At 53.1% G+C, this 27,276-nt stretch overlaps 3 protein-coding genes and 2 long non-coding RNA genes across 16 annotated transcripts in view; 3 read left to right on the forward strand and 2 right to left on the reverse strand.

Annotated features, from left to right (window-relative positions):
* The window catches only part of ZFHX2 (zinc finger homeobox 2), a 31,537-nt gene extending 16,138 nt beyond the window's left edge, over positions 1-15,399 (reverse strand). For 2 of the 10 annotated variants that reach the window (XM_040476706.1, XM_040476695.1), the window contains exon 1: positions 12,800-13,123. The gene's annotated coding sequence lies outside the window, so the exon portion shown is untranslated. The other 8 variants (XM_040476702.1, XM_040476705.1, XM_040476703.1 and 5 more) reach the window with 8 other exon arrangements.
* Positions 469-2,867, forward strand: LOC121031532 (uncharacterized). The gene is made up of 2 exons (XR_005790761.1): positions 469-1,128; positions 1,732-2,867. It is a non-coding gene; the product is annotated as an uncharacterized LOC121031532 (long non-coding RNA).
* On the forward strand, positions 9,924-11,177 carry LOC121031533 (uncharacterized). Its single transcript, XR_005790762.1, has 2 exons — positions 9,924-10,012; positions 10,864-11,177. It is a non-coding gene; the product is annotated as an uncharacterized LOC121031533 (long non-coding RNA).
* A 139-nt stretch (positions 15,400-15,538) lies between the features above and the next one.
* Positions 15,539-19,836, forward strand: THTPA (thiamine triphosphatase). 2 transcript variants are annotated; one of them, XM_040476711.1, is made up of 3 exons: positions 15,539-15,763; positions 16,251-16,802; positions 17,889-19,836. In XM_040476711.1, the coding sequence occupies exons 1-3, from the start codon at positions 15,703-15,705 to the stop codon at positions 18,032-18,034; spliced, it is 759 nt and encodes a 252-aa protein (XP_040332645.1). In that variant the 5' UTR covers positions 15,539-15,702; the 3' UTR covers positions 18,035-19,836. The 2 variants fall into 2 exon arrangements, with proteins under 2 accessions (XP_040332645.1, XP_040332646.1); XM_040476712.1 differs by having other exon boundaries at positions 15,741-15,851.
* AP1G2 (adaptor related protein complex 1 subunit gamma 2) lies at positions 18,732-27,177 on the reverse strand. Of its 2 annotated transcripts, XM_040476707.1 has the most exons (22): positions 26,888-27,177; positions 26,327-26,531; positions 25,747-25,871; positions 25,464-25,605; positions 25,246-25,342; positions 24,995-25,071; positions 24,781-24,876; positions 24,301-24,381; positions 23,902-24,000; positions 23,671-23,726; positions 23,387-23,500; positions 23,050-23,190; positions 22,897-22,951; positions 22,691-22,813; positions 21,914-22,003; positions 21,699-21,826; positions 21,337-21,441; positions 20,890-21,010; positions 20,671-20,806; positions 19,431-19,594; positions 19,121-19,219; positions 18,732-19,018 (listed from the first exon to the last, which is right to left on the reverse strand). In XM_040476707.1, exons 2-22 carry the CDS (start codon positions 26,528-26,530, stop codon positions 18,917-18,919), a joined length of 2,355 nt encoding a protein of 784 aa, XP_040332641.1. In that variant the 5' UTR covers position 26,531; positions 26,888-27,177; the 3' UTR covers positions 18,732-18,916. The 2 variants fall into 2 exon arrangements, with proteins under 2 accessions (XP_040332641.1, XP_040332642.1); XM_040476708.1 differs by lacking the exons at positions 24,995-25,071; positions 25,747-25,871; positions 26,327-26,531; positions 26,888-27,177 and having other exon boundaries at positions 25,464-25,580.
* Between the last annotated feature and the right edge of the window lie 99 nt (positions 27,178-27,276).

Raw genomic sequence — 27,276 nt, forward strand, 5'->3', positions numbered from 1 at the left:
CCTTTCCCACTTCCCCCCCTCCTCCTAGGGGGCTAGCCAGGCGTGAAGTCAGAGCCATTAAGTAGCTCCACGTGGGGCTGGATCAGCATGCTAATGAAATGCAAATCAGCACCTGGGCAAGGGGTGGAGGGCTGAGGGGTGGGGGGAGGTAGCTGGAGAACCGGGAGGAAAGTAAAGGTATTAGATGGAGGGGTTATCCTAGATAACCAGAAAGCAGAAGCCCGAAACTGGGAGAAAGGTGTCTCTCCTACGGAATCCTTGGGGGTAGGGGGTAAAAGCGCTGGATCACGAGGGTCTGACAGTCCACTGTTACCCCTCACAGTGGGGGCCCACCACCCTTTTGCTGCCCCACCTGGTGGGAAGAAGTGAGGCTGGGCAAGCCGGGCTTCTCCCGGGCCCTGCCACCGAGGCCTGACCCGGGTGGTGCTTCATCCCCGCTGGGCCACCGCGCCTACATCACATCGATCAGCTGCTTCCTCCTGGCTCTTGATTCACAACTCCAGATCTAACTTCAGAGGAGGTGCTAGAACGACCTAAGCCCCAAATCCTCTCTCCAAAGCTTCTACTTCCCCAGGACTGGAAAAAGACCCAGCTGATTCTTAGTTAGAAACCAAAAGAGTTTAGCTCTGGGCTAGCTCGTGGGTGAGACCCAGACCGCCAAGGGTAGGTCGGCAGCTGTTTAAAATTGCAAATCTCTTCCCCACCTCCCTCCTCCTCCTCTACAGGAAAGAATTTCAATTGCAAATTTATCTCTGCCTCAGTGCACCCCCCCCAGCTCCCCCCCTTTTCTTCTCCACGCTTCTCCCATCACCCTCTATTTATTACAAACCTTTAACTGCAGCAATGATTTTTTTTTTCACCTTTTCTTTCCTCCTTCCATTTCCCTCCTCCTCAATCTTTTCCTCCTTCCCTCTCTGAATCTCTGTGTCCCTCTCTTTGCCCTTCCTACCTTGAACTCAGTTTTCAGCTCTTTCTGGAGATGATGCAGAGCCGGATGACAGACCAAGTCACCCTCCACCTACCACCTCCAGGCCAAGAGTCCTGTTCACCCTCAGACCACTGCCATTCCTCCTGTAGTTCCGGGCTTTCCTTAAGGGCGTCTCCTCTCCCTTGGGGCACATCTCAGAGGTGGGGAAGGGGAGAAGGCCACCCTCAAGGGCCCTGGCACTCCCGCCTCTGGGGAAGGGAGGGAGGAAGAGGGCGGTCCAGGTGTAAGGTGGACGTGGGGGGACAGTCAAAGGAGAGGTGGCTGCAAGGGCTGGGGCCCAGGAGGAGAGGGGTTAGGGGAGACAGCAGGCAGTGGCGGCGGTGTGATTAGAGCGGAGATTGATGTGAAGGGGCGCCACAGACGGCAGAGAGAGTCAATAAAACGAGAGGATCACATTAGAGGCGACAGAGAGAGCTTTAAATTACAAGGCTGCTGCCACCGAGGGGGATGGGAGGAGGCAGGCCTGGAGCCAAGGGAGGGTGGAGAGTTCTGAGGGTGTAGTCATCCCCTGAGATGAATCTTCCAGCTCCAAAATGGCTCAGTCTCCAGAGCTCCCCTGCTGCCCCTTCATTCCATTTCCATCCTTAATGTTTCCTTCCCTCACAGGGGGAGGAGAGGAGTAAGGGGAAGATGGAGAGAAAGCTATGGAGGAATAGAAGAGTTTGTGTGTGTGTGTGTGTGTGTGTGTGTATGTGTGTGTGTTGTTTTGTTTTGTTTTACTATTGCCCTCTTCCTCTTTCCAGAGCCGGGTCCATGGTTATTGCTCAGGATGAGAAGGGAAGGCTGGAAGTGCTACTTTCAAAGCTCAGCTAGGGAGGAGTTGCCCCCCAAACATAATCACTGAACTGCAAACATTGTTCCATGGGAGGTGTGCAGAAATGCACCCAGTAAATAGCTGGACAAGAATTCCTCCTTCTTGACAAATGCTCCCTATTCGGGGGGCAGATCCACCGTGCTTAAAACAGGAAGAAGCCGGGGAGCTGGGAGGCTCCAAGACGGACAGTAGACCCAGAAAGCTACCGAGAGAGAGAAAGATGTTAAGAGATGGACTGAAAGGCTTGGATATGAAGTTACGGACGTCTGAAAAGGTGGGCTCTGAGACCGCACAAGGCAGGGAGAACACAGTGAGGCACAAGAGCCAAAGGAGCAAGGGCAAAGGAAGGACCGAAGAAACGCGGCTGGAGGACAGAGAGACTCTATCCCTCCCCGAGGAGGAACTTGGGCACGGATGCAGCAAATGGAGGCAAAGCCAGCGACGGGAGCTCCCGTCTGGAGCCCGGCAAGACCAGGGCTACCCTTGGATGGCGCCCCCTTCCGCCCCAAGCAAGCCACCGAGAGGAGAAGAAACACTACTGCTCCCTAGTGGTTATGGGAGGAACATCACCAAGGAGAAAACATGCCAGGCCGGGCGAACAGATTGCCTTTCTCTTCCCCACTCCTCTCCTTAAACCAGAATCCCACTTAAAGCAAAATCCCACTCCCTTCTTTTCTCCAGACGCAAGGACATGGCAAAGACCTTCCCAGAAAGTCTACCAGATGCCACCAGCACATTTGCTTAAAATTTGCATACAATGATTTCCACATCAGAGCCTTCCAAACAGTTTTGCCTTTCACTTTTCCAACTGTTGGATCTATCCCCTCTCCCTTACTGAAGAGTCCATTTTTAGGACCTTTCCTCTTCTTCCTCTCTCTGAAATTCTTGCCTAGGGCACTGCCCTCTTCCACACTCATTTTGCCTCTTGCCCCTTTTTGTCTCAACCTGTTGCTTTTAAGAGGCAGAAGCCTTGGAGAAGAGGGGAAAAGAAAAAGGAAATATAGAGTGCCCTGCCTAACAGGGATTGTTTGGTATAGACAATAAACTCTAACTTGATGAGCTTGATTTTTAAAGCAGTGTAAGAACATGGGCTATGGATTCATGCAGCCCCAGGTTCAGTGCTGGGCTGCTTCCCCCACTCACCAGCTATGCAACCTTGGTAAGTTACTTGCAACCTGGGAAAATGGGAAGAATGATCCCTTCCTTCCTGGCCTTCTGGGTGATCAGTCAGGCTGGTTCTTTTCCTTCTCTCTTGGCTAGCTCCTCCCACAGAGCAGAGTGAGGTGTTCCCAGGTGGGTGACAACTTTCCTTCTGCTTCGCTCCTTCTTGACCAGGACTCATCCTCTAATTTCTGCCCTTTTCAAAAACGGAGGGGAGAGTCTTCAGTGGCCAGGATTTAAAGCTAAGTCTGCCCAGCAGCAGAGTTCATTTCTCACTTGGCCCTCTCGATTGCCAGGCCTCGAGACACCCCATCATCCGAGAGCAGAGAATGGAAGCCTTGCCCAGGCTCACAGTTGGACTGGGTGCAAAAGCGGTTAATACCTGGATCAAAACTATATGGCCACTCCCTTCATTTAAAACTATCATTTTCTCAGGGCGCCTGGATGGTTCAGTCAATTAAATGTCCAACTCTTGAGTGTGTGGGTTCCTTGCTGACAGTGTGATGCCTGCTTGGGATTCTCTCTCTCTGCCCCCTCCCCTGCTCTCTCTCGCTCTCTCAAAATAAACAAATAAACTATCATTTTCCCCCTCACACTCCCCCCCCAAAAAAAACCGAAAAACACTATCATTTTCTATCTCTAAATCTTCCCTTCCTATTCAAAAGGAAACAAGAGGTACTCCTATTCCTCCATTCTTTTTTTTCATATTTCAAGTTTTTATTTAAATTCTAGTAAATAACAGAGGCGCCTGGGTGGCTCCATCGGTTGGGCGTCCGATCAGCTCAGGTCATGATCCCACAGTTTGTGGGTTCAAGCCCCATGTCAGGCTCTGTGCTGACAGCTCAGAGCCTGGAGCTTGCTTCGGATTCTGTCTCTCTCTCTCTCTCTCTCTGCTCTTCCCCCACTCATGCTCTGTCTCTCTCAAAAATAAAAAAATAAACATAAAAAATTAAAAAAAAATAAATTCTAGTAAATAACATATTGTAATATTAGTTTCAGCAGTACCTATTCCACCATTTCAATCCTACCTACCTCTCCTAGACCTCTCCATCTCCCCCCACCCCAAATATTTGGGAGTGTTTACTTTGTGAAATATGTCCAAAAGACAGAAAATGAGAGTTGGCAGGGAATGAAGCACTTAGGCAGGAGAAGGTGTGTCATAGAGGGTAAAGAAAGAGACAGCTAAGGTAGAGAGGAAGAGGGAAGAAGAAGGGAGGGAAAGGGAGAGGCAGGGAAGTTGGGGGATGGGGCCAAATCTTGATCCACAAGTGTGATTATTGAATCTCATGGAGGCCTCCCGGCTTTGGCATCAGATTGGGCAGGTGGCCTGTCCCCAGTGAGAGGGATGGAGCCCGGGAACTGTGTCTTACACCTTGCAAGATGCTTCAGGTGGGCATAATGGAACTAGGTGAGATGTGAGGAGAAAGCAGAGGCAGAGAGGAGGAAGATGGGGATAGGCTGGGAGCAGACGGGTCAAAGGGAAGCCGTGGACTAAAATCACAACCAGCTAGTGGAACATCCATCCACATTTGCATGACTTTGTTGAGTGGGCTGCAGGGTGTCTGCTGCTGGAGGGGTGGACATGCTGGAGAGGAGTGGATCCTCTTGCCCATGCATCTCCTTTAATGACACCACAAGGATTAGGACAGCTGTGTGGAGCTGTGTGATCTTGTAGGTGCCCCTGGGAGACTCAGGCTCGGACAACTCCACAAAGCCAGCTCTGAACCCTTTTATATGAGGGCAGGGAGTAGTGTTCTTGAGTTCAGATTCAGGAACCTATCTGCTCCTGGCATAGAGGACCTCTGTAGAAGGTCCCTGCACTTGAAAGGAATTACACACAATTCTTTAGAATTAATAGAAAGAATACCGTTGTAATATAAATAAAACCTTCTGATTCTTGGAGTCTACGTGAACCTTGTCATAGTAATGGCTCCATTTAAATAGTGTTACAACAAGACAACTAATAATAATAGTATCCTTAAATGTTTACCATGTGCCAGCACTGTGCCAAGCCCTGGAAATTGCATCCCCTAATTCTCCACTACAATCTGATGAAATAGATACAGCCATTCATCCCCATTTTACAAACATGGAAACAGACATTGATGGGGAAAGGAATTTTCAAGGTTTCACACCTGGAAAGATGTGGAGTCTAGACTGGACTCCCGTAGCCTGACCCCAGCACTCGGCTCTTGGGTTAATTTGTTAGCTTCTGAACTCTGGCTGCTGTGCATTTTGAATAAGGTCTTTGAGGTTTTTGTGTGTTACTCTGTCCTATGTGTGTCCCCTTGAGCATATAAGCTGTCAGGCTCCTCTTTGAGCTTGAAGGTGTTAGATGGCTGCTCTCAGTTTCTTAGTAAAAGATGAGCCAGAACAGGACCACTGCTTTGTGCAACTCCAGGGGGTGCTATTCACATTGCAGTCAGTGAGGGGCTCTGGCCATTCCTTTTGTGTGTTTGTGTTTGGGGGGTGGCTGGAGATAGAAATCAAAAGGTAGGGGATATGCGTATTAATTTGTGATAATGTCTCCTAAAGCTGGAGGTCTACACATATGCATCCATAATAACATATGAGCTTCAAGACAAGCAGCAGAGCATTCTTGTAGAACTTGGCCTTTAGGGTCAGACAGACCTGGAATCAAATTTTAGTTATCTGCATTATGTAAATGACCTCAGGTGGGTTGCTTAAAAACTGTTTCTTCGTATACAGAATGGGGAATAGTTCCTCATGGAGTGGTGTCCGTTGAGATGATCATTATCCAGGCCAGCACTTTGGGATCAATAAATAGAAACGGTAATAATTCACTCACGTGCCTTATTTCCTGAGTTGGGGTGTACGTGTGTGTTCACTGCTTTCTGATTGCGTGCGTGGCTGAGGGCGTAGGTGTCTGTCCCGGCACACCTTCGGGGTTCGTGAAGGCGCTAGCTGTCAGACCTCCAGCTGGGACTGGGTCTCCCCAGGCCCTAGTTCTTGCCCGCGTGGGCCCGGGGCTGCTCGCTGGGCCGCGGGCGGCGGGGCTGCCCGGTGCGGGTGTGTTGCCGCGTGCCTGTTTGTGCTCGGCGGCCCGGCTGGCGCGGGCGTGTTTGGGGTGGTGGTAATTACTGGGATGGCCCGGCCCTAATGAGTATGATCCCGTTACACTCTCGCCGCCTCTAATGGAGCTAACCTCATTTCACAGCCATTAGAGATGGAGATGAGGCCCCGCCCACTGGCCCCGCCAGCTGCAGCTCCCGCAGCCCCGGCCACGTTCTTTCCCTCCGGCTCGCCATTTCCCGTTGCCAGCTCTCCTTCTCCCGCCCGGTCTTCTGCTCCTCCTTCCAGGCTTCCCTGCCCTGTTCTCCATTGTTCTTTTCCCTCCCATCTTGCCGCCGCTCTCTCCTCTCCCCTACTCTTGGCGCGTCCCCTTCCCTCGGCCTCCTCCCTGCCTGAGTTCCTCCTCCTCGCTCGGGTCCGCTCGGCCCCCGCGTCTCCACTCGGCCCCCGCGTCTCCACTTCCCGGTCCTCTCCTCCGCGCCCCTCCCCCGCCCTTCCCCGCCGATGGCCCTCCCCTCCCCCACGTTGCCCCGTCTGGCCAGAGGACAAATCTCAAGGGGAAACCAGCAAAGACAAACAAGGAGCAGTGACTTCATTATCGTCGTTAATTTGCCACTTCAGTTCCTCCCACAAGGGTCAAAGCCAGCACGGCTTGAACTCAGGACTGCCACAGAGGCTGAGCCAGAGCTGCCTTTTCCGCCTGAAGCCTCTCCCCAGCCACTCTCCCTCCCTCCTCCTCCCCACAGCCTTCGTTTCCCGGCAGGGGGTCAGGCTCCCGGTTTTGCTCTTCCCATTTCTTTACCCGGCCGCGCAGTCTACCGCCCTCCTTTCTTTTTCATTTAAATTGTGGCCTTCACGTCGGCTCCAAGTCACATGGTTTTTACCTCGGACTCCCTTCCTCGGTCACACTCAGCCTGCCCCCGCTTCTCCCACTCCTCCCTGCCCTTATCCGTCCCACACTTCCTTTCTTGGCCTGCCCCGGTCTCTCTTCCTAACCTCAAGTGCACTCCTCTCCCGGAAGCACCAGGATTTACCTCTGGGTTTTGAAAATCGGGTAGCTGGGAGAAACAAGATGGAAGAAGGCATTCCGGCCCAAGTAGGCCAGTGGTCCAGAACCTGGAAGTGGCTGGACAGAAAGGAAGACAGTTGCCAGGGGGGCAGACAGGCCCATGAGTCAGAGGAGGTAGCAGAATCTAGATTCAGACACCCCACACCCAAGACACACTGGGCCCCAGAGAAACAACCTCCCAGAGACCAGAGAGAAAAAGGAGGACAGAGCCATAAGACTGAGCTGGGGGGGGGGGGGGGGGTCACTAGCAAAACAAGGACTGAAAATTTTGAGGATAGAAAGGGCATGTATCCCATTCGTTCCTCAGGGAAACCCCATCTAACACTTCTGTCCCACCCTCTGCCTTCCTTCACTGAGAAGCCAAATGACTGGCAATTGACTCTTAACCTTTTGTCCAATCCCAGCCCCAGAGGGAGAGGCTGAGGGTAGCTGGCTGTGACTGGAGGAGGCACTAGGGATATGTCCACACATGAAGTAAAAATTTCTGACCCACACCCATCCTGCCCCACTGCCTGCAGGTCAACACACTACACTGAACTAGACACTGCATACATTTACCTTCTTCTCTGAGAAGAGAGCTCTTGCTACTATGTCCTCCTAATTGCACAGGCGCCTGTGCAAGCACCGTTCCAGTGGATGGCCCTGATGTGACTCCAAGGCTAGAAGCTTAGCTTTAATGTAATCCCTTATTCCTGTCCAAACACAGAGGCCGCTCCTGTTCTCTCACTTGACTTTGAAAGAAAAATTTTAAGGGATACAAAGCTGTGTCAGGAGGAATTAGAAAAAGATGTCTCCTTCCAGGGACATGCAGCCTGCACTTCAGTGGTATAGCTTGGTGACAAAACAGGTGGATCTTAGCCCTGTCCCCTCTTAACTGGGCATCCTGAACGACCTAACAGAGGCCCTGGTCTCTGGACTAGTTCCTACAAGAGGGGGCTACTGAGAACCAATGGGATTACCTCGGGGGGGGGGGGGGGGGGGGGGTGCTAGAAGGCCCTCTAAATCTTTAACCCCTGTCACATGAGCCTGGGGTGGAGGAGGGGTGGGCAGGCAGTCCCCTGGGGCATTCCCCAGAGAGGCAAGGGGCTCTGGGAAAGTGAGTGGTGGGATGACTGAGAAGCCAGAGAAGAAAGATGGAAAAATCAATGAAATGAGTTTCTAACTGTGAGGTAAAGGACCGCCGTGTCGACAGCCTGTCGCCTGCTGCAAAATATGAGCTGCCCAAGTCCATGGTGGCGGCTGACAGTGCACCCAGTCACCACTGCCCTCCCTTCGGGGTGCCCCCCTCCCCAGGACTCTCCAGTCACCCTGGCCTTTCTTATTATAGCCAGATTCTCTCCCCCAGGGCTCCCAGGTTGCTTGCTCCCTTCCAGGTCTTCTTTCCTAGAGTCCCAATCCATTCAGAGTCCTTCTGACTCTTCACCACAGAAACGGGACAGGTTATAATCCCTGACTAGTGCATCTTTCTCTAAACCTTCTGTGTATTGAGACCTCTCTGCAGATTTCATTCAGAGTTGTGGTGAGCTCTGCATCACTTGCCTCCCTCCCCACCTTCCAGATACCTCTGGACTCTTTCAACAGTGAGCAATCAGGCATCAAGGCCATCCCTCACCGGGTTCTTACATCCAGGTCTGTGCCTCCTGCTTGTTGGTCTACTTGGCCAATGCTGACTTCCTTGGAGTTGCCTGGATTGGGACAAGGTGTTTAGGATGGCCCTGGTGTTGCTTTATGAACTCTTTGTCACATGGCGGGAAGGGCAGGGGTATGATGGGTTCAATTGTGGTTTCATGATTGGGAATGCAGTCGGCCCGGGATGCCACTTCCAATTCAAATCCACCCACTCTGTCTTTGGAAACAGCTCCCAACCTTTTCTGGAAACCACCTCCTTTCTCCACCCTCCTCCACATCTTCCTCTTGGGCTCCTAAGATTGTTCATTCATGTTTTCTTCCTATTATCTCTACAAAGATTCCCCGGATCAGACCCTGGAGTCAACCCTCCAAGTGTGGCTGCCCTGAGCTGACTCCGGGTGTGCCCCTGACCTAGTCTCTCCTCTCTCTACCTGAGATCTCAGTGTTGATCAGAAAACTCCCCTCCAGACCTTTCCTTCAGTTTCTACTTTCCCGACTTGCCCACTTATGCAGACTTAGGCCTGAAGGTTGGGGTAAGAGGGAGGTGGGAAACTCTTTTCCCTAGCTTTTCCCTATTATTCAACATTCGATCAACAGATATGAAGCATCTTCTATGTGACAGACGCTGGGCGAGGTGCTGGGAAAACAGTCGGAAAGTAGATGGACAAGGCCCCTGCTCATAAGACCATCATGACTCACCCTGGGTCTCTCACCCAACAGCTTCATCTCTCCAACTTAAAGCAGCCCCAGCCAAATTCCACTGTGCCCGCTGCCATTTCAGAACCCTCCTCTTTATCCCTGCATCAGGTTACATTCACACAGCTCTGATCTCTTCTCTTTGCATTTACAGCTTCAGTCTCCACTCCTAAACCCAGAGCTAGGTTCATCTTACATTTTCAATAACTCTCCTCCCTGCTCATAACGCCCATCTCATGTTCTGTAACTGCCATTTCCAGTTTTCTTCCTTTTTTGCCTGTCTTTCAGTCCTACCACCCAGTCTTCAATGCCCCCTGTCTCCCAAGTTTCCTTCTCTTGCTCCTGCAGGATCTAGTGAACCTTGGGCAATCAAATACAAGATCTCACTCTGAGCTAAGACCCAGGAATCCTACACATCAGACTCAGGCCCCGGCCCCATACGTGTACAGCTCCAGCAAAGCAGCAAGTTCTTCCTCTATGTGTTTCAAGGTAACACCAGCTGCTCTGACATCATGGAGGGAGGAACCCTGTCAGGTTGCCAAGGCAACACCGGCAATTTATGACATCAGAGGCTTGAGATCTTTGGTTCTCAGGGGGCTAGAAAGATTCAAGTTCCTGTCAGGTAAAGTAAATGGGATTTCTACTTTTTTCATCTCTTTGCTTGGGTCCCCCTGGCTTGGGAATGAAATGCAAAGGCCTCTGGTGGGGTAGTGAGGGATGTGCCCAATGGAATGAATGCTCAGAAGCTTCTCTTTCTGTCTCTCTTCACCAGTATCTCTGAGGGTTCTCTGCCTCTCCTTTGGCATCTCTCTCTTGTGGGGCTTCACCCGATGGTATTTCTGCTATGCCTTTTTCCAAATCACCCCTCCTGCAGCGCTTTCTTTGCACCGGTCACGCTGTGTCCCCCTCACACCAGAGGCATTTGTTTCCTTTGATACCTCATCCTCTCCATTTTTCCCCCTACCAAGCTCTGTGCAGCTCTGATCTGCTTCAGCACTCCTCCGCTTGCCTTCCATTTACCTTCTTTGTACCATACTCTTTTTCCACCTCATATTATTCTTCAGTTCCTCCCTTCCCCCACTTTACAATTGTATTCATTGCATATTGCCTTTTCTGTTGACCTCCTCTTGAGGAATATTCTATCATTTCTCTCCATCTTCTCTATCGCTATCAAGTCATGTTTTATTTCATTCTCCCAATCACCCCTCGGTTCCTTCCCTGCCCCCATTCCGCATGGATTTTCTTCCCTTCCTTTTGCACATCCCTCACGTCATGCATTTCTCTACCCCATACATTTATTGCACCCGGCCTCTCCTTCCTTTCTGGAACACTGTTCACCTCGGAAATCTTCCATCTTCTGCCCCTATCTACCTCCTCCTTTTACCCTTCCAAGCTCCAAGGGCTGGAAAACAATGATGGGCTTAACACAAGGTAAACTCCCCAGACTCTTTATCCACCTTTCCCATTCTTTAGGCTGAATGAACCTGGCCTCTTGCACAAGATAGCTTCTGTCATATGAATGAAAACGGCCACATAAAGGATCGTGCTGAATCCAAATATGATAATAACAGGGGGGCCAGGAAGAAGATGAACTAGAAAGTGAAGAAAAAGCCACTGATATCTAGAATGACCTGAAGGATGAGAGGCAACCAAGCAGGGTGGAGTTCAGAGTCCTAGAGAATGTCCCCTTACAAAATCAAAGTTGACAGTTAATGGACATAATGGCCCTGACTGATGAAGGGGTTATATGCCCCTGGAAGCCCATTAAATTGATTTCTTGGCCTGTTTATGTGCCTTCACAAACCATACTCCCTACCTCTCCCAGCCCCTTCCTCTCTGGTACCTTTTGCTGCTGAGGTTAAAATGCTCAGTGAGAGGATAAGGGATAAGAGGGAATTAGGGTGATCAAGGAGAAAAGGTAGGCAGAGGGCAGGTTATGGGAACAAAGGTAAAGAATAGGCAAGGGAGACCACGGGAGATAGGAATGCAAAAAAAGGGGTGAAACAAAATGGGGAAATGAAAAAATATACAATGGCCAAGTGAGGGAAGGGAGGAAATCAAGTCAGCAAGGAAGAGGTTTGCGGTGGGAAGCTCCTGGAGAGGCAGATGACACACAGGAGACCAAAGGTCCTGGTGGGTGAGACAGGCACATGGCAAAGGAGACATTCAACAATGCTAGAAGTTCCAAAGCTTCCCGGGTGAAGGTGGAAGAGGAGTCGGTCCTGGCTGTGCCGAAAGGGTACCTGAGTCCTTGGGAGAAATACATCTGCTCCATCCCTCAGACTCTTTGCAGGCCCCTGACCAGTGACTACCACAACCATAAGCATGAAAAAAGTAGCCTGAGAAGGCCAGAGATATCATAAGGACCCCAAAAGAGAGGGCATGGAGTCCTAGATGGTCCTAGACAGACAAGTCAGGGAGCCAAGGCATGACAGTGACAGGGACACACAGCAAGAGGATCACTCGGATAGGAAGAGTCACATGCGGAGACAGTGACACACAGACCCAGGGATGGATGGGTGGGGAGAATGAATAAGGTGAAAAAAATGACAAAATCAAGAGGCAGGGACACATGGACAGAGATCAGCGGGGCTACAGGCACATCGAGACCACGCGTGGTCCAGCGCTCAAAAATGATAGGATTACTCTGAGAGGGGGGCAGACAAGAGCGCATGGAGAGTTGGGGGGCCAGGAGAGACACACTTCACCTTGAATGGAGCAGTGGCCTCCCCTCACCTACTCGCACCTTTCCAAAAAAAAAGGCAAACAAACAAACAAAAAAAAACCCCAGCTCAACTTCAGGCAAAAACGAAGATCAAGATCGAAGATTAAGAGTATCCATATCCCCTCCCACCCCCCCCCACCCCCACCCCCACCCCCAGCACGCTAGCCCATCCATCAGCCCGTCCGCCTGCCGCGGTTCCCGATCCCGCAGCCGGCGGGGGGCGGCCGAGACCCAGGCCCCTCCGGGCTGACAGTTCCGAACCCTCACTCACCCGGCCTCCCCTTCCCTCCGGGACCCCCGCTACCCGCACACCTCGGCGCGGTCCGTCTAGGCTCTCGTTACCCTCCGTCTGTCCGGCTGGCTCCTGGACCAGCCTCGATGCCTTTCCCTTCGCCGTCTCTCCCTCCACCACTGCATCTCTATCACCCACCCACCACCATCCTCGCTCGCACGCCCCCTCCCCCCTACCCGTGCCCCTCCTCCTCAGGCTCTCGGTCTGTCTGTCCGTCCGTCCGTGTCCCCTCCCCCAGCCCCTTCCCGTCCCTCTCCGTGCCCTCCAGCGGCAGTCTCCGAGTGCCTCCTCTCCCCTCCGTCTTCAGCTTCCAAAGAGCAAGGAAAGGAAGAAGAGAGAGAGGGAGAGGAGAAAAAAACCAACCCAGCAGCATCGGAAATCGATGCACTTACACCTCAGCTGGAAGCAGGGACGGGAGTCGAACCGCGGCCGCCGAGCAGCGCGAGGCGGGGAGGGGAGGGGGCGGCTCTTGGAAGGGACTTCTCCGATGTGTTGATTCCTTTTTTTTTTCCCCTCCTCCTCCCTCCCTCCAGCGCTCACTCCGGGGCGTCGGGGACGGAGATGGAAAAAAATAAATAAATAAATTCACGGCGGTGAGGGAAGTGAAGGAAAATAATCAATGCTATTTGGCTGCGGCTGAAGTGTTTTCCCGGCTTCGTGAGGGGGTTTCCATTGATTCACCCTGGGCACTCGCTCGCTCCCTGCCTCCTCCTCCTCCTCGCCCTCCTCCTCCTCCTCCTCCTCCTCGCCCTCCTCCTCCTCCTCCTCGCCCTCACTCCTCCGCCTCATTCACTGGCTGGAGCCGAGGCGTCCCACACAATGGAATAATCAATACCCAGGCGCCCGGGGCGGCCCCACTGAGCAGGTGCAGCGGCCCGCCCGCCGCAGTGAATGCCGGTAGTTGTAGTCCATCCGTCCCCGCTCCCACCCAGCGGCCAGCGAGCGCTGAGTGCCTGCGCTGGACCTGATACCGCAGGGCAGGCCAGCCAGCGGGCGGGGCCACTTTGCAAGATTGTGGCGCCAGGTCCAAGCCAGTGCTTGCAAAGGGGGCCGGAGCCTTTAAACTCTTTCTGGTGTTTTTCTCTTTTTTTTTTATCCTGCCTACAGAAACCATACATGTGTTTTGTTGTTTTGTTTTAAATCAGCTCTAGAGCAAGCCCCGGCTTTTACCAGCCTCCCAAAGCCACCCCAGGCCTCTCTCTTTTTTTTTTTTCCACTCCCTTCTTCCTGCCTTATTAGTCCCCCTCCTTTCCAGTTGGGTATTAGAAACTTCTCTTCCACAGCAGTTACTCTTAAGTCTTTGAGAGCTTGTCTCCACAGAGAGTTGGATGGGGGAAGGGGAGGTTCTGGCTCCTGGTCCTCATCTTCAGTTTATAAGCTCTTTTATATTGTAATAATAATAACTGCTAAGGTTTATTGAGTGCACAGAAACAGTTTCCAAGACCTTTTATGTATATTAACTTACTTAATCCTCACAACTAGTCCCATTTTACGGTTGAGGAAACCAGGACACAAACAAATTAATTAGGTGGCCCAAGGTCACATGGCCATTAAGTGACGGCTCCAGGATTCAAACCTCAAAAGTCTGACTCTAGAGCTCACAATTGCTGCTATAACCTACTCCTCTTAAAAATAAAAAAATAAAAAGAACAGGAAGGAAGGAAAGAAAGGAAAGAAGGGAAAAGAAAAAGAACCCTTGAGTTCACAGGAAAAAAGGAAGTAGAAAGAAAGTAACATTTTTAATCTCTAGGTTGTGACAGTTTATCATTGGATCCTCACACATAACTGTGGCAGTTCACATTTTACCATGGAGAAATGAGACGTTTAGGGAGGTGGAGTAGCTTGCCCAAGACAACACACCTGGAAATCCAAGCTGGGAGTCAACCTCAGGTCTGTCTGGTTCCTGAGTCTGGTCTTTCAGTTAAACTGCTGCCTCTGCCTGACTGGACTGGACATTGTAACCCAGGGAAGAGGACCTTATAATTCAGGGGAAGAGGTCTTTTTCCCCAGGGAAGAAAACTGCAAAGCAAAGGATTCATGAAAAGTAGGCCAATGATTGGAGCTAGGGGCTGGAGGCCCTCCCCTCCTTGGTGCCTGTTATGGGGTAGAGGAGGGATGCATCCGACACATCCCAAGTTCAAGATGTCATGTCTGTGAATCAGTGCCTTCCCCATAGTACTTCCCACAGGTCATTTGTTTCCAAAAAGATACTGGGAAGATGTCCAATATTGAGAACCTGGCACTTCTCACCCATCGTAGGAGTTGACAAGAGCCACTGTTCCTCAGCAAGCTACCTGACCCAGAGTATCAGACACACAGTGACATCTCCAGGTTATCACAGTCCTCAGAGGGAGTAAGGAGAAGGAGCCTTCTCTATTTTGTCTCCCAAAGCAGTCAAAGGGTCACCCCAATGTCTTCCTGTATTTTAAGCGAACATGAGTATATTTCTCCCACTCCAGACCAAGCCTGCTCAGGGGCCACTGGCAACTCAGTGACAAATTGCTCAGTCTGGCTGGCACTCAAGGCCATTTCCAACGTACTCTTCAACTGTATTTCTAGCCTCATGTCCTTCGCCTTACACACTGGCCAGGTGCTCTCCAGCTTCTTGGTCTTTGCTCTTGCTGTTCCTGTCTCCATCCATGGCTCTAACTGTTGAAATCCCACAGTGTCTTTAGTTCCTATCCAAAATACCAGTTCCTCCTCTGACAGAACGTTTTCCACCCTTACCCTAAACTTTCATTCTAGGATGTATTATCCCCTCTAAACCTCCAGAGTAGTTAAACTGGCCTGAGTTAGCCCCTTTTTCAACCCATTGCCACTGGCCTGTACTTGTGGGCCGCCATAATAGTCAATAAAATATCTGTTGGGACAGCAGCGTCTGAGTGAGTTACCTGGATTTCAGGCCCATCTGCCTAGGGAGTGAGGGGGAGGGAGACAGGACTTGGGCTCAGCTCCTTCCATCCGACTGTCCATACCGCCCCTTCTCAACTTTAGACAGTGTTGGGGCACTAATCACAGCTTTCCTGTCACCATAGCGACGAATGAGGCGAGAAAGCAAAATCTCCCTTTGGAACTACACCTCCCATCATGCACCTGGACCCCCCAGGGTGCCGGGCTTAGCCTGAGGCCTGAGACCCGGGCCGACCCACGGGAGCCGGGAGAGGTCGGACACGAGTAGCAGAGCGCGGGGAGAACCTCTGCGCTCCCAGCCCACCGCCGAGGTCGCGGCACCCCTATCACGTACCTAGCCTCTCAGGCCCCGGCCTGTCCTCGGCACCGCCACATCACGCCTAATATGGCCGCTCGTGCTGGGACCGGCCCGGTGCACAGAGAGCCGGGCCGAGGTCCGAGGCCAGGTACTGCTCCCGGCATTCCTCGCTGGCGTGGTGTGGGGTCCCCTCTCCATCTCCAGGTCCCCGGGGAGGGAGGCCGTCGGGGTTTGAGGTGAGACCCGGGGCTCCGCTACCCGGTGCTGTGGCGAAGGGCGGGGTTGTTCCGGGAAGTGAGCCACCGGCCACCCGGGGTAGCAAGGTATAGAAGACAAGTACTGAAAGGAGGACACCCACTACAGTTCTCTAGGAAGCCCTTTGAATTGACATCATGAACGGTGTAAGGGATTACCTGGAGATCTGTCACTGTTGCAGGGCTTTAGAACATCAGAGACAGAGGGGACCATCCATCACTAGGCAGGGAGAAAGGGCTGTAGCCCCAACAGAGAGCCCTGTGACAGTATGCCCCCTCGTAAGTTCTCCCCCGGGGTTGGGGAGGGGTGGTTACTGAATTGTCCCCCTGCAAGGCCAAGCATCCTTGGGAGCTCAGCAAATTGTTATTGACTGATTGCAGGTATCATGGCCCACGCCTTGATTGAGGTGGAGCGAAAGTTCATTCCTGGGCCTGGCACAGAGAAACGGCTGCAGGAGTTGGGGGGCACCTTAGAGCACCAGGTCACCTTCTGGGACAGATACTATGACACGCCTGAGCTGAGCCTCATGCGGGCTGACTACTGGCTGCGGCAGCGAGAGGGTAGTGGATGGGAGCTCAAATGTCCTGGAACAGCAGGTGTCTCAGGACCCCACCAGGAGTATGTGGAACTCACAGTTGAGCCTGCAATTGTGGCCCAGCTCTGTGAGGTGCTGGGGACTGAGGTCCTGGGGGCAGGAGGTGTGGTAGCTGTGCTGGGCCCACTGGGGCTGCAGGAAGTAGCTAGTTTTGTGACTAAGCGTAGTGCCTGGAAGTTGGTGCTCTCTGGAACTGATGAAGAGGAGCCTCCGCTCAGGGTGGACCTGGATACAGCGGACTTTGGCTACACCGTGGGTGAGGTAGAGGCCCTGGTGCACGAGGAGGCTGAAGTCCCAGTTGCCCTGGAGAAGATCCACAGTCTCAGCAGCATGCTTGGTGAGGGAGACAGGCCCTTGTGTGCGTTCTTTGCCTTCATTATCTGTCTTCTGGGTGTACCCACTGAATGGGTTCATGGGGAGGGTTCGTGGAGAGGGTCTTGGGGTTATTTCTGTACTGGGGATTGTTTGAGCAGTTTTTTGAAAGACCCAGTTTGCTTTTATAGTAGCTGCCTAACCTGAGTCAAGTCCTTCCAGGTCTCTAATCTCTCTCAGTCCTTGCCTCATTTAGTTCACACACCTCCAGCCACTCCAAGTTTGCATCAGTTCTCTGCTTTAATCCATCCACCCATCCTTCTCTCCCCCAAATCCCGTCCTCTTATTTTTACAACTACCTGGAGCCCTCATTTAATTTGTCCTGTTGACTTTGACTCAAAGGCGAGAACAGTGTATTTATGTGACAGGCAGCAAGACAAGTGTTGGCTGATTTCTTTTTCTGTAGACAGTTCATCCACAGAAGTATGAGTTTGTGCATCCCATGAAGCCTTAAAGCTGTGGAATGCTGTTCTCGCTCTCTCAACAAACATACGCGGAGTTCACCACTATATGCCCAGCATGCTGCCAGGCACTAACAATAAGATACTGACTTATTATGGTTCCATACCACCATTCTAGATGCTAGAATTCTATGTGAGTCCCACCCCACAGCTATAGCTACTTCTGTCATTTCTTCTATATCCCTTGGGTTCTCTGTGTGTACCTCTGCATGTGCTTCATTACCAACCCAATGAGCTTTGGCCTGCCTAGACGGGCTTTAATCTCAATTGAGGGATGGAGCAATAACTGAAATGAGTGGATATTGAGGCACCCTCTTGTCTTCATGGCACCTGAACGCCTCCTCACCATTTCTCCTTGCTGGAGGAGAGGCTCACGCTTGGCTTCCCAGACCCACTCCTACCTGAAGGCCCCACGTCCACAGGCCAGTCAGGGTGAGGGCTGGTGGGTTATAGAAGCTGGTCGGGTGGCATTCAGAATCCCAGTGCTGCCTTGGAAAGAACTCTGGGGTCTGGCTATCTGGACAGGGAGCAAAGTCAATGCATTTGAAGCTCTGTCTGTGGTTCTCTCCTCCTTCCCCTTTTGCCTGTAGGTGTGCCCGTACAGGAGACAGCACCTGCCAAGCTGATGGTATACCTACAGCGTTTCCAGCCTCAGGACTATCAGCGCCTGCTACAAGTACACAGACTCAGAGAGAAGCCACAGGGGACTAAAGATCCTGAAGGCAACTTGGGCTAGGGTGTCACTTCCTCAACAGGGAAGAGTCTGAGTCTAACAGGGTTCCCTCCTGGGCTCACTATGCCTCTTCCCCTGGCCTCCTTCTCACACTGACTCCCCTCTCTCCAGCCCTTCCTGTTCTTTCACCTTACCCTCAGCTATCCTTCCTTGAGCCCTCCCTGGCTGCCTCCTTTCCCTCATCCGTCAGATGCAATCTGTGGGCCGCCCCTCTCCCCTGGCCGCTAAGCAGCCTCCATTGATTTCCGCTCGTGTTTATAGGATTTCCACTTAGCTGTGATCAGTAGTTAAGCACAGGAAAATCCCTTGCCACCCCCCTCCCTTGGTCGATGCCATTGATTCTGCCAGCGGCTCCTAAACCGCCTTACAGCTGAGTTAGAGATGAGGGGAGGGATTTCCCTGCCTTGGGGTGTGGGAAATAGCAGCAGGTTGGGAAGTGGGTGAGAATCTGTCAGAAATCTAGAAGTTCTGGTTTTACTTTTCGCTCCTGCGCCCTACTCTGGCCCAGATGGTAGAGTGTCTCCTATGGAGGTTTAGGGGCAAATTTGCTCCCCATCCTGGAAGGGATAGAAAGAAAAGTCCTCAATTGTTCAAACAGGTTCCTAAGGCTCAAAGGAAGATACATACTTTAGTTTTTGGATAAGAAAACTCTTCTCTTCTATGATTCATAAACACTTTCTATCTCAAATATACCCAAGTATGGCTTTTGCCCCTCAGGCTTTATTGGGCTTTCATTATTGGGAAGGCAGGCCCCCACAGTTTTTGCAGAGGCAAGCACAGGCCCAGAGCACCACCTGCTGGTAGCCAATCACCAGGCTCCAAGTGGCTGGGACCCTGGGGGGGTTCAGGACACAGGAGGATTTCAGACCGTGAGTGGAGGCTGAGTTACTGCCATGTCTCCACAGGCAAGTTGTTCACCTCAAAGATCTCCTGCACCGACTGGCCAAAGTGGTTGTAGGTGAGGCGCAGCTTTAGCCTCAAGGGGGCCTAGGAGTATGAGAGTGGAGACCAAGGTTAGCACCTGTGATTTGTCCTGTCCCTGGGCCTTATCAACAGGAAGGGGTTGTGGGTGGGTGCTCTTGAGCTCACCTTGTTAGGATTGAGGATTCTGAGGAGCTGGGTCACTGGAAGGCCACCCTGAGCTGGAAGTGTGTCCCCACTGGGGGCCTGTAGCTGCAGCTGGAAACTCTGAACACAGGAGATTGGGCAGAGCACAGTAAGGCAGCTAGCTGGGCTCAGGCAACCCCTCCACACCCGAGAGTCTCAAACCCTCTTCCCATAACTTCCCAAGTGCTTGTCCCTGCATTGTCATTTCCTTCTCGTTCTTCCACCCACCCCCTCTACTTAGCCTTTTCTCCTCAAGTGCCCAGGCCACCTCAAATCCTGGTCTTCCACAAACCTTGGGCACAGCAGCCTGGCAGATGAAGTGGGTGACATCAGCTCCTGAGGTGTTGGTAGCAGTGACCATGATTAAGAGCAAAGCAGGAGTTCCAGAGGGTCGAACAAAAGACAGATTCAGCTGTAGTCCTTCCCGTTCAAACACTCTGAGATTTGGGATGGAAGCTGGAATATGGAGAGAGAAGCAGCTCAGTGTATGGGCGAAGATAACAAGCTCATTCATTCATTCAACAGAAATGAAGTGAACACCCACTGGGTGCAGGGCAGTGCTTGAGATGCTAGTGACAAAGTGGACAAGAAGATGAAACTCATAGTCCAGTGGGCAGAAAAAAACAATAAACAAGAAAACAACCAAGATAATCACAGACCAATTTGTGCTGTGAAGAAAATAAACGATGTCAGAATAACTGGGGAGAACTAACTTAAATAGGAGTGGTGGGGGAAGGCATCTGACATTGTAGCTGAGGCCTGAGAAATGAGAATGAGCCAGTCGTTTGGTGTGCTGGGCAAGAACATTCATGTAAAAGGAACACGAACTGCCAAGGGCTTCAGATGAGAGGGTCTGAGATGCTGACAGGCCAGTGGAGGGGGTAGCGGGGAAAGAAGATGAGATGCGCTGGGAGGAAGCCGGGCCCCACAGGTGAGGGTAAGAAGTCTGGAACAAAGGGAAGGCATTGAGGGGTATCTGAGAGGGAACAGGCACAAGCTAATGAACACTTACCTATCAAGAGGGGATGTGATTTTGGCAAAGAAGGAGAACCAGCACATTTCCACCCCTCCTTTTCTTAAGTCGTCTCCCATCTCCCCCTGCTTTCTTTTTTTAAAGTTTATGTATTTATTTTGAGAGAGAGCGTGTGTGCGTGCATGTGCAGGAGGGGGAGAGAGAGAGAGAATCCCAAGCAGGCTCCACTGTCAGAGCCTGACATGGGACTCCATCCTGTGAACCTCGAGATCATGATCTGAGCCGAAATCAGGAGTTGGACACTTGGGGCACCGGGTGGCTCAATCAGTTAAGCAACCAACTCTTGATTTCCACTCGGGTCATGATCTCACGGTTCATGGGATGGAGCCCTACGTGAGCCCCGCATCGGGCTCTGTGCTGACAGTGCAGAGACTGCTTGGGGATTCTGTCTCTCTCTCTCTCTCAAAATAAATACATAAACACTTTTAAAAAAGAGTCGGACGCTTAACTGACTGAGCCACCCAGGTGCCCCTCCCATCTCCCCTTTGCTGAGGCTTACGTGGGGGTGGAGGTGCACCGGGAAGGTCGAGGAGGTGTACTAAAGCGCCTCCTGGGGAGGGATCCAGAGGGGGTGGGGGCTGGGCATCCCCAGAAGTGCCATCCAGGAGATCTAACAGATCCAAGAGCTTGGAGGCCTAGGGGAAAGGGCAGAAGGAGCAGGGCTGGGTGTGGAAGCCCGACCAAGTCCTCATCCCCCTGCGGCTTCCGGCCTCCTCACCTGGGGCTCTGTGGACACAAGGGCTGTTTCCGAAAGCTGGGCTTCTTTGCTTTCCTTTGCTTCCCCATCAACCTGAGACCCACCTCTCTCCACAAGAGGCATCTTTTCCAGGATGGCGGCCCTGAGAGAATGGAATACAGGTGTGTCCCTCTGAGTGGACCCTGGGCTTTTCATAACAAGCATGGGGGAGGGAAGGGTGAGACCATGCAGAACCCTGGGCACATGGTGGGTCAGAGTGCCTTTCTGATTTCCTAAGAGGGCACACGGTTGCCAGTTTTCAGATGAGCAAGGAGAAGCCAACTTAGCTTCAGTGAACTACAGGCAGGAGGCTCTGACTGTGAAGGAGTAAGGACGCAGGTGAGGATGAGACCCTTGTGCCCAGAGAGGGGCACTGGGGAGAGGACAGGTGAGGAGGGGGCAGGGGTGTGGGTCCTACGCCAATCGCACCTCATGTGGTCATACTTCTGGAAGAGCGTGTTGTACTCCACAGCCCGCTGCTGCAGCTCCACGTCCAGGCAGCTCCCGTAGATGGACACCACCTGGCGGATGCGGCTGGGCCACAGGGTGGTGTGTGAGTGGGGATGCAACCTGCCCCGCCCTTCAACTCCAGGATATGGCAGGGAAGGGAAAGGCCCCACGGAGCAGGGGGATGCCCACAATACTTGGCTCAAAAAGAAGAACCTAAGGATTGTGGGAACTGGGATGTGTGTATGGAGAGAAACTCAGAAGCGGGTGGGCACAGTGAAGGGACATCTGTCCCTGGAGACACCAAGAAGAAGATCTCTGGAGGGGTTGGGACCCTTTCTTACTTGCTGTCTCCACGGAGCCGGGTGCTGAGCTTCATGAGGGCTGTCAGGGCATATCCTCGGGTGGCTGGCTGGGACATGTGGGACTGCAGCACCTTTTCCAGCAGTGCCAACACCTCCTCTTCCTCCACCTTCAGCAGGGACAAAGGTAGTAGCCCTGGGGCATCTTGCCTCTCCTGCTGAGTCCCTCCTTGGTGTACTCCCAATGGAGGTCTTACCTGAAGGGGCTCTGTTTCCTCACAGCTCCCTTCCAGCAGGAGGTCCCCGTATTCTCCAATGCACCAGGCTGCCACTTGCACCAGTGGTTGCTGCATGGGATAAGAAACATGGTAGGCCAGGTTCTGGGTCCCCTCCTCAGCTTCCAACACCTGTGACCTCCCTTTATGCAGCACAGAGGTAATGGGGTTTGGAGGGGTGGGGAAAGGGAAAAGTCTTGCCCTGGAACAGTTATGTAAGTTTGTTTCCCCGCTGGCTCTGTCCTGGCTCTTGGACAACTTCTGCCCTCTGGTGGCCACGCATGGAACTACATGGCTTCATCAAAACGGGCTCAGCGAGAGGGAAGCAAGAGGGTCCTTCCCTCGAAGGGGTACCATGGTTTCTGCCCATTCTATTTGGATAATATGGAGAAATGACTACAGATAGTGGCTGGCTTCTGTTAATCCACTCGGAATTCAAGATAGTAAAGCCTGATACATGAAGAAAGAACTCTATCTCATTTGACACTCAAGACTGCTCTGGGAGGTAGACAGCTGAGTACACTGAGCATAAGGAGACTTAAATAAGTCATCTGTAGTTACACAGCCAGTAGATACCAGAGCCAGTTCAAAAGTCTAGGTGCTCTAACTAAAAACAGGGCTGTGTCCTTGAGTGTCTCTGCGAAGTAGGTAGCTGTGACTTCCAGGGAGAAACAGTTAGGACTCCGGTTGGGGGAGTAGGTGGCCCAGGAAGGGCTAAGAGGGTTGGGCGGCCCTGGGTCTGGGTGATGGGAACAGTACTTGGGAGATGTCCTCTGCCAGGGCGCTGTACAGGCGGCGCACAGAATAGGCATGTAGCTCCTGGGCCCCCCCAATCAGCTGGGTCAGGTTGGCCACTGCATCATCCCGTACATAGATGCCTGCCTGGAAGAGGTGAATGGGGCCAAGTCAGGGTGGTGAGCCCTGCCCACTCCCTCCCAGCTCTCTTAGTCCAGTCCCTGCCTCACCGTTGTCAGCACGCGCAGGATGGTATCTATGTGCCACCGCTTGGTTGGGGCAAACCTAGGGGACACATGGCTCTTCAGCCCTGGTGCTGACCCTCCCCAGATTCTACCATCTTTGCCTCCTGGTCTTTGCCTACTGGGCACCTGTCACCTCACCTCTCTGCTGCCAGCAGGATGCCTGAGGCACAGTCGGCCCGTAGATCTGGGGGGCAGGATTCCAGAAAGCTCTGCAGCTCTTGTGTCATAGCTCGCACATTGGAGCTATTCACCAGAGCCAGGCTCAGTTCCAGGGCCCGCCTATCAAGAGAAAGAGGTCTGTCTATACGGAGTAGCCAGGTCACCCCAAGACATATCTCAGGCCCTCCCTTCTCCAGGCACTGGAGCGGCACCTGTCTCCTTAATCCCCCTACTTCAGCTGTCTGATCCCATCCAGGTCTTGGCTACCAGGTGCTGGGCCCTCTGCCCCGTCTTCTCTTTCGTCTGTCCCACTCACCTGCTGAGGGAGGCATCAGGTTCCCACAGACATTCGACCACAGTGGGCCGGTGCCGCTGCACAGCGCTGTGATCAGACTGCACCATACGCAGCAATGACGTCAGGGCTACATACCTGGCCAGAGTGGGAGAGGCCCTATCACACCATGGCCATCAGCCCCTCCCTGCCCCATCCTGCCCTGAGTATTGGAATAAGAGGTAGGTGAATCAGGAGGCCCTGGAAGAAGCAGGGGCGAGGGCCAGGTGCTCAGTGGCACAGCCCAGCCAGACACCTGGGACTATCACCTAATGTTCTTGTCATTGTTGAGCAGGAAGCGGCCAAGAATGTTGACAGCTAGAACCTATGGGAGGCAAAGGTTGAGGACAGTCAGGGAAGGAGCAACTGTCCTTGTTAAGGAGTGGGTAACTTCGTGGCACAGGATGATGGGTGGGGAGGAGAAACCGGTGAATAGGACCCATCTGCCTGGCTGGGGCTGGTGAGTGGGGCCCCAGTGGGAGAGGCATATGGGAGGATACCCGAAGGCCAGGTGCAGAGCGGATGTCCATGATGGTCAGCACTGTCTCAAACAGGACTGCACTGCCCGCATTTCGGCTGGTATCTGTGTTAGTGGCCACCTGAGTGGGTGGGAGAGAAGGTGCAACTAGAAGGGGCTCTGTCCTCTCCTCAGGTCTCTGGAGGGTATCCACCGTGTCATCCCTCCATCATCTAACGAAGTTCCCTGAGCCCCCACGATGTGTCAGGGACTACCACACTGAGACAGACTGTGTCCCTGTCCTCATGGGAGATCCCAGTCTAGAGGGAAATGGAGATGTGACTATACAGCCACCACAGAATGGGTGGTCACGTGAGGGATGCCTGGGGCTGGTGGGATCTCAGAGCCACACACCTAACCGGTGCCCCACTCCAGCCCCAACCTGAGCCAGCAAGTCATTCATGGTCTCACTGCTCTCTTCGTGGTTCCGGCCCAGAATCCGAAGGAGACGAAGTATCCGGACCTGAAGTTGGGTTAAAGGTTGAAAGGTGGAGGGGTTCAGAGGGTGAGAAGTCGGGCTGAGAAAAATCCAACACTGAAGAAAGTATCATGAGGGGTCTGGCTGGTTTCCTAGAGCTTCCCTGCCCCTGCGTCCCTTGGGTCCTGGGAGATCAGACGTGTGTGAGGCTCAGGGATTTGGAGACAGGCTTTTTTGTTGTCATTGTTACCAAACTGGATTTTCTGACCTTTAGGTATCCCCATTCCAGCACTGGTCTCGGGATGACCTGTGCAATCCTGTGTCTGCCATCTTCCTGCCTAAGACACTGACTGACCCAAAGGGTTCTCTGGGAGGTGACCGATAGCCATGGGCTTACTGCTAAGCTCTCTGTTCCAGGGATACAGCAGGAAAGGATCAGCCCACCTGCAGGAAGGGGTCGCTGACTCCAGATATACTGTGTTCTGTGGAATATCCCGTTGTCACCAGAGTCCGGAGGATCTTCACCAGCTGGGGCACCACCTGGAGGGAGGGCACAGCCTTACTGGGCATTCTTCCTCAGCCTTTCAACCTTCAGCCCCATTCCAACCCCATTGCCCCTCTTTTCCTGGACAAGGGCCTGCCCCTTTCACCAGCCCACCTTTCGAAAATGCTTGAGGGCTGCAGGGCTTCGTTCACAGAGCTCCGTGATCAGCGTGATGGTGCCCAGCAGGATGCCTGGTGTGGGGGTAGGGAGTGAATGGTGGGCCAGGGGCACAGGAGAGCCTACTGTGCGTGTGTGTTTGTGTGCACATGCTACCCCTTCTCCTATGGGCTGGTGTTCCTGTCCCATTTTTCACTTCTGTCCATAGCCAGAGGTGAGGCAGGGGACAGGGAGCCCTGTGGCCTTACCATGGTGGCGTTCATGAAGCAGTTGGGCACAGGGTGGGAGGAAGATGTTGGAGAGCTCAGGGACCTTCCGGATCATGTGCACTGCAGTCAGAACAGCCTGCAGAGATCAAGGGACTCAGAAGAGGGCAGGGGTCTGCCAGGATGGACCTCCCACCTTTAACACATGGCCAACAGGACAGTTTCTGGTGGGGCAAGGGCCTGCAGTCCTGCCATCTCACCTTCTTGCGCACATAGGAGCTAGGCTGCAGGAGCAGTTTCTCCACCTCAGTGGCCAGGTCCCGGCACATTTCAGCAGAGCCCATAGTGCTCAGAGTGCACAGGGCCAGGCCTTGTACTGCCTGAATCCCCTGGCTCAGGTCACTGCAGAGTTGGGGAGGGTGGTCAGTCAAGCTCTGAGAAACCTACCCTGCCCAGTACCTACATTAGGCAGCCCCCTGGGATTTCCCAGTTCCCCACTCTTCCCATCTCCCTGATTCCAAGTGGTTCCCAGAACCCTCTCACTTCTTGATGCTGTTGGTAATGAGCAGGTGGGCATCCTGCCTCTCATCCAGTAGAAGCATGGCCCCCAGGTAGCCCACCCTCTTGTCTGTGAATCTGGGGGAGGCAATCAGTTTCAGGCACTCCATCTACAGGGAAGGAGGCAGAACAGGAAGGGGCAGGGGTGAAACTGGGAGGCACTAACATCCCTTTTCTATCTTCTTTACCACTAGATTAACTTATGGTAGCACCATTTCCCATCACCCTCCCTTCAACAAGAGGAAAGGCTTAGGAAATTCAGAGTTCGCGGGTAGTTTCGAGGAACCAGGAGTCAAGGAGGATGGGAGAAGGAGGTGACTTGAATGGGGCTGACCAGAGAATGAAGTGTTCAGTCCCCTATGACCCATAGGGGTTGTAATAAGGACAGGGGTCAGCAGTGCATGCTGTGAGGGAGGGCTCAGAATCTTTGTAGAATTAAAAAAACAAAAAACAAAAAAACAAAAAACCCCACAACAACCAGGGCACAACTAGGTGAGGGTGTCCAAGACCCTGCTCTATTAGTCTTCTTCATCAAACTCAGAAGGGAGGAGGGCCTGCCCAATACCTGTCCAAAGTGGGCGGGGTAGCCCAACATGTGGACGTAGAGCAGTTTGGCCAGCTGGCGGTGCCTGTGCAGAGGGTCCCCATCGCGGAAGGAGGCGCGGATGTGGGCGCACTCCTTTTGGATCACCTCCCGCTCCTGTGCCTGGGTCTTGGCCCCACGTATCTCCTCGATTAGATCTTGAAGCTTCAGTGAAGGCACCACCATCCTGAAGGGGCAGAGCCCGGAAATGGAGAGGGCTTTAAACCCCTCGGGCCGAATACCTGGCCTTCTAGTCCAGGCTTGCCCTGTGCCATCCTGAGGGACCGGGCCCCGAAGCTACCCTAAAACCGAGCCCATATTTACCTTTGCCCACGTGGGTCTCCACATCCCACCCCTTCCACACTGCGGGAGGAGATTCCACACCACGCATGCGTGCCCGCCCCACCTCTGCTCCCGTTCGTACTGAGCATGCGCCAGAGCCCCGCCTATTTCCCACCCCCACCCCCCCAACCCAGCCTCCAGCCCCACCTGGTTTCCCATCCCTAGCTCGGCCATTCATTTCCTTTCAGGGCCTCGAGCTACCTCTTTCGTGGTGTTCTTCCCCAGGGTCACACCTCAGGCGGCCTCAGCTTCACACCAGGGCGCCAGCCCTAAAGACAGCCTCACCTGCCTGGTCTCAACTCCGCTCCTTTCCCCCCACCGCTTCCGGGTACAGGGCCCGACAGGGGTTGGTCCTTCGACTGGTCCTTCCCTCTTCCCGCCCTCTTCACGGGACCCCGCCCCTCCCGGGCAGCCCCACTGAGCCGTCTAGAGTATAGAGTACTCTGACCTCAGGCCTCAGGCTTTGGAGTGGGGGGAAGGAGCTCTTCTGGCAGCAAGACTGCATGGTAGGCCTGGGGTTCCCCAAGAGGGCTCTTTGTACATTCTCATCACCCAGAGAGCCTCAGAGAGCTTGGATTTGAAGCCATCGC

The sequence above is a fragment of the Herpailurus yagouaroundi genome, unplaced genomic scaffold (genome assembly GCF_014898765.1).
Source record: "Herpailurus yagouaroundi ecotype Mexico unplaced genomic scaffold, PumYag 141, whole genome shotgun sequence".
Taxonomy (NCBI): domain Eukaryota; kingdom Metazoa; phylum Chordata; class Mammalia; order Carnivora; family Felidae; genus Herpailurus; species Herpailurus yagouaroundi.